General features: G+C 49.3%; 1 protein-coding gene and 1 long non-coding RNA gene across 5 annotated transcripts in view; one reads left to right on the forward strand and one right to left on the reverse strand.

Annotated features, from left to right (window-relative positions):
• Positions 1–415: 415 nt before the first annotated feature.
• LOC147373819 (uncharacterized) lies at positions 416–1433 on the reverse strand. Of its 2 annotated transcripts, none has more exons than XR_015162153.1 (2): positions 1297–1433; positions 416–812 (listed from the first exon to the last, which is right to left on the reverse strand). It is a non-coding gene; the product is annotated as an uncharacterized LOC147373819 (long non-coding RNA). The 2 variants fall into 2 exon arrangements; XR_015162154.1 differs by having other exon boundaries at positions 1063–1433.
• A 2935-nt stretch (positions 1434–4368) lies between these two features.
• Positions 4369–5105, forward strand: part of UBE2H (ubiquitin conjugating enzyme E2 H) — a 101993-nt gene continuing 101256 nt past the window's right edge. For all 3 annotated transcript variants that reach the window (XM_086395678.1, XM_086395679.1, XM_086395675.1), the window contains exon 1: positions 4369–4864. Coding sequence is in view for 1 of the 3 variants with exons in the window: in XM_086395675.1 (XP_086251801.1) it covers positions 4812–4864 (53 nt within the window). In the remaining 2 variants the exon portion in view is untranslated. The remainder of the gene's footprint in view (positions 4865–5105) is intronic.

The following is a 5105-nucleotide window of genomic DNA, read 5'->3' on the forward strand; positions in this document are numbered from 1 at the left end:
TGTGTGTGTAAGAAGGACATGGTAATATCTTATCCAAGGCTAGATCTTTAGAGATTACAGCATCTCTTCTTCTATTTGATCCAGGCGAAAGTAATGCAGGTGCTATCATCCCATTTTACAGATGAGTAAACTGGGACATGAAGATTAGGTTTCTTGCCCAAGTTACATTTCTGTCTCCAAGTTCCACATTCTCATTGAATCATGCTTGTTTGGTGTAGGTGGGGGCGTGTTGGTGTTTCCCCAGGGGGCCTGCTGTCAGAGGGAGTGTGCAGAGAATCCCAAGGGAATGACAGCAGTGTAGGAGATGCAATCTTGCCATCCTGGCCACTGCTGGCTATTGGAGCCCTACTGACTGCTTCTGTGGGGACAAGTTGTAACAGGGTTACACGGAGGAGACTTGAAATGAGTTTTAAGCTTTCATTTCCTGGCAGCAAGAAAACTGCTGAATTTATTGCCCTCTTGAGGGCTCTGGATCTGTGATCTCTGATACAAAGAGCTCCAAACTAAAAATGAGACTATTTCACGACAGAAATGGTCAAACAGAATCAGAAGGCCTTATCTGGGGGACTTTCACATCTGGTGGGGACAGTGATAAATCCACTTTAGTTTTAGGGCCATTGTGTTAGTAGGGTCCTTCGGAGATAGAGAAGCTTCTGGGCTAGGTTCTTTTACATACTCCGCTGAATGATGGGTTCATCTTACTCCGTCTGAATGTCTTGCTCAAAGCAGTATATTCTCTGCAAACTTGTTTTCTTGCCTTTGAGAAGCTGCTCCTTAGATCAGAGGCTCCTTTGGTCAAGCTTGGCCCTGCCCTGGGGAGAGATAAACAGGCCTGAATACATTTCCCAGATTGCAAAAGTGGCGAGTCAGTCAGGGCTGAACAGCTGTGCCCTCGTAGCGCCACTGGTTGTCCCTGATAAGGAAGAACATGGCTCATTCTAGCGCACTGCCATGAGTGCACACACATAAACAGACACTCCCAGGCCCTGGTGTTATTTTAGAGTAAATTATTGACATTCTGAATAGCTGAAACCTTGGGGGGAAAGGTGAGCATAAACTTACTCTGCTCAAGAGGAGCTCCAGGTCCAGAAGCCAAAAGATGTCAAACCAGGGCTGTCACTTGGCACCATTTTGGAGCCACTTTTTGAACCTATGTGGTCAGGGGCGGGTTCAGAAGCCCTCTGAAGCTCCAGAAGGAGGAGGGAATGGAGAAGAAGTCAGAAAGGGAGCGGTGGATTTATGAAGGAGCAGATGGCAAAATGCCCAGAGAGAAACTCAGTAAAAATGTGAACATACCTTCACCGCAAAGATGGACCCTATGACATCCTTAAAACAATACCAGAAAAGGGAATTCCCTGGCGATCCAGTGGTTAGAACTCCATGCTTCCACTGCAGGGGCCACAGTTTCCATCACTGGTTGGGGAACTAAGATCCTGCATGCCATGCATGACCAAATAAATAAATAAATATTAATAAAATTAAAAATACCCCCGAAAGTGAATGCTTTTCTTCTTATATGACTTACAGCATATAAGGAGTGGGGCAATGGGAGACTGATATTAATAATACCACCAGTAATATCGTCACACTTATAATCATGAAAAGCAATTTATAGTTTACAAGTGGCTTTCACATTAATCTTTTCCATTGATTCCACCAACCCACTCAAGTGGGTAGGGCATTATGAGCCACATTTTACAGATGAGAAAACTGAGGCTCAGGGAGGATATAAGCAATTAACTGAGGCATAATTATGGTCTGGGGAGGGGCAGGTTTGTCCTAAGTAACCCAGAGCTAAGATGCTTACTATGAAGGGTGATTCCTTTTCAAGGATTGCTCAGAGGCTAAATGCATTCTTAGGTAGAGCAGCCCCACCTTCCCTAGAGTGATCCAGAGCAAGCCTCTCTAATCACTCCCCTGATGATTTTTGCTTAGTACTTAGGTCACAGCAGCATAACATCTGTGAAGATTAAAGCATCAGGGAAAATGTCTAGATCCACCCTATGCCCTTCTTTCTCAAATGTTCTACCTTTGACCAGCTCTTAGGAAAAAATACCTTCGGGTCCTCTATAAGCTTGCTAACTTGATCTCAGGTGGGGAAGAAAACATCCTTATTTACATAGGACATTATGGAAGCACAGGACCCACCTAGAGGGTCAGGCAGGTGTTTTGATAGTGCTGATGCCTATTGGAATCTTCCAGCAGTGGTTCTCAAACTTTGGCCTGCATCAGCATCATCTGGGGAGATTGTTAAAGACTTGGATGTCCAAGCCCCATCCCAGACCTTTGGAATCAGAATCCCCATGGGTGGGCTCTGGACATTTGTGAGCTTAACAAGCTCCCCAGGTGATTCTGAAGCACACCAAAGCTTGGGAATCACTCAGGTGAAGGGGAACAGGGAACCAGGCGGGGAGGGGAGGGAGCAGCAATGGGAGCCTGGAGAGCCTGAAGGAGACACAGTCATGAACAATTCCCTGCTCTAGCCTTATCTCCCTTTAACAAAGTGGTCAAATAAAGGGGGTTAGAAATCTCGTCATTCAAACATGTGTTCCTTCTGACAGAACTGCAATGTGCAATAGGAAAGAGCAATACAGCCCTTTTAAAAGCAATTAAAATAGCCTGTATTTGTCAGACAGAATAGAGGTGACCAGGCACTGCGGAGAGTGAGAAATAAGTAAGAAATGATTGTTTGATGGATACAGAGTTTCTGTTTAGAGTGATAGTTCTGGAGATAGGTAGTGATGATGATTGTAGTACACTGTGAATGTACTTAATACCATTGAATTTTACTTTTTAAAATGGTTAAAATGGCAAATTTTGTGTTATGTATAATTAACACACACACGCAACAATAACGGGTCTTTTGGGGGATGAAATGATAGGCACACACAACATTCAATTTTAAGTGCTGCTGCTCCAGGTTCACGTGTGTGTGTGTATGTTTATGTGTGTGTGCATTCGAGCGTGCATAGGAGGTTACATAAGGGGACCCAACTCACAGCACGTGGTTTGACAGACAACAAGCGTGTTCATGGGGACAAGGGAATAGATAAAAATTTTGAAAATAGATGGCAGCGAAAATGTGATATAAATACAGGAGCTGCCTGGAACACTCCTTCCTGGCCCCTTTGCCTGGTTGACTCCAGGATTCCACATCAGTTCTTTTGGAGTGCCTTGTAGAGCTGCTGCTGCTGCTGCTGCTGCTGCTAAGTCGCTTCAGTCGTGTCCGACTCTGTGCGACCCCATAGACTCCCCCGTCCCTGGGATTCTCCAGGCAAGAACACTGGAGTGGGTTGCCATTTCCTTCTCCAATGCATGAAAGTGAAAAGTGAAAGTCAAGTCGCTTAGTCGTGTCCGACTCCTAGCGATCCCATGGACTGCAGCCCACCAGGCCCCTCTGTCCATGGGATTTTCCAGGCAATAGTACTAGAGTGGGTTGCCATTGCCTTCTCCGCCTTGTAGAGCTGTGTCTCTCAAACTTTACTGCACAAAGGAATCACCGGGGGACCTTGTTAAACTGCAAATTCTAATTCAGTAGGTCTGAGGTGAAGCTCTAGCCTGTGTTTCTAACAAGTTCCCAGGTGATGCTGACAGTCTAGATCTAGACCACACTGGGAGGGCTGTGTAAATTTAAAGTTCACCATGATATCCTCATGTCCACCAGAGTGATTACCACACAATGGGTGATCAATAAATGCTTACTGAATGAATGATGAAGTTATAGGTTTGCTCTAGGAGTTTGGAAGGCAGAACAAACTGTCCTAAACAACAGTATATTTGGGGTACTTCTGCTTCTTTCAGTCATTCACTTTGTGAAATCACCTCATACTGTGTAGATCAGAGATGTTACAACCAAATTGCCATCATGCTGTCTCAACTCTAATCCTTGAAAAAATGACCCTATACACATGAAGGATAGCAAACCCTGATTTGCAAGCTTGAAGAAGCCTGGCTATTCTCTCCTTTCAAGGTGGGAGCAGAGGGCAGGGAACCTGCTGGTTTAGGAATTTCTAGATTTTGGTGCCTGTTTGGGTTAATTGCCACCTTGGCTTCCTTAAATCAAATAAACAGACTTTTTAACAGTGTATGTGGGAAGGAGGTTCATTACCCTGAAACATGAATATGATGATACTGCCATTATTTAACCATTATCGTTTTTGATGATGACAACGACGCTGACAGTTGAGCGATTAAGTGTGTGAGGGAGTTGGGGGAGGGGGCAGAAAGCTGGGCAGGCAGGAAAAAGAGGAACTACAACTCCCAGAATCCCCAGCTAAAGCCCACGCCTCCGCCGCCGCGGCACCCCACCCCTTTCGCCAGCTGGGCCCGCCCCGCCGATGACGTCACAGAGGTGACGTCACGGCGCCCAGAGCGAGGCTGGGGTAGAGAGGCCGATTGAGCAGGAGTCGTCCGCTTGTCGTGGAGGCGGCTTGGGAGCCGGCGAGAGGGTGAGCGGGCGAGCAGGCGAGAGAGCTAGAGCAGGCAGGAGGGAGCGACGCGCGGCGCAGAGGAGCGCCAGGTCCGGGCCGCGGCGGAACCCACAGCCGGAGAGGGGCAGCCCGAGCCGTGCGCCGCGGGGTCCCCACCCCCACTCGGCCGGACAGTGCCCGGTGTTCCCCCCCGTGCGGGGGGCGGCGGCGGCGGCGGCGGCTGACGGGACCAAACAGGACCGCGGGGGTGTTGCCACCTCCATCGAGGAGCCGGCGCGGCCGCGGGCTCCTCAGAGCCGGGGCCCGGGGCCCGTGACAGGCGGGCTGAGGAAGGGCGAGAGGCGGCGGCGGCGCAGGCGACGGGGAGGCAGCGGCGACACCATGTCATCCCCTAGTCCGGGCAAGAGGCGGATGGACACGGACGTGGTCAAGCTGTATCCTTCGTGGAGGGGGCGGAATTCGGGTTCTACGTGGGGGACGATATGGGGATGCCCGGGGCACCCCCTGAAACCTAAGCAGGGGCCCAGTGGCACTCCAGCCCACTGTCCAAGGCTTCCTCCCACCCCTCCCTCCTCCCAGTGCCTACGGAGGCTCCTTGGCACCTCCCAGGAGCCGAGATCCTTCTCAGCTCCCCCTTTATCTGCAGCACCCCGAAATGTGCGTTGTTCCACGCTC

Source organism: Bos grunniens, chromosome 4 (genome assembly GCF_055505025.1).
Source record: "Bos grunniens cultivar Pamir isolate PY7600 chromosome 4, Bosgru_T2T1.0, whole genome shotgun sequence".
In the NCBI taxonomy this organism is placed as follows: Eukaryota; Metazoa; Chordata; class Mammalia; order Artiodactyla; family Bovidae; genus Bos; species Bos grunniens.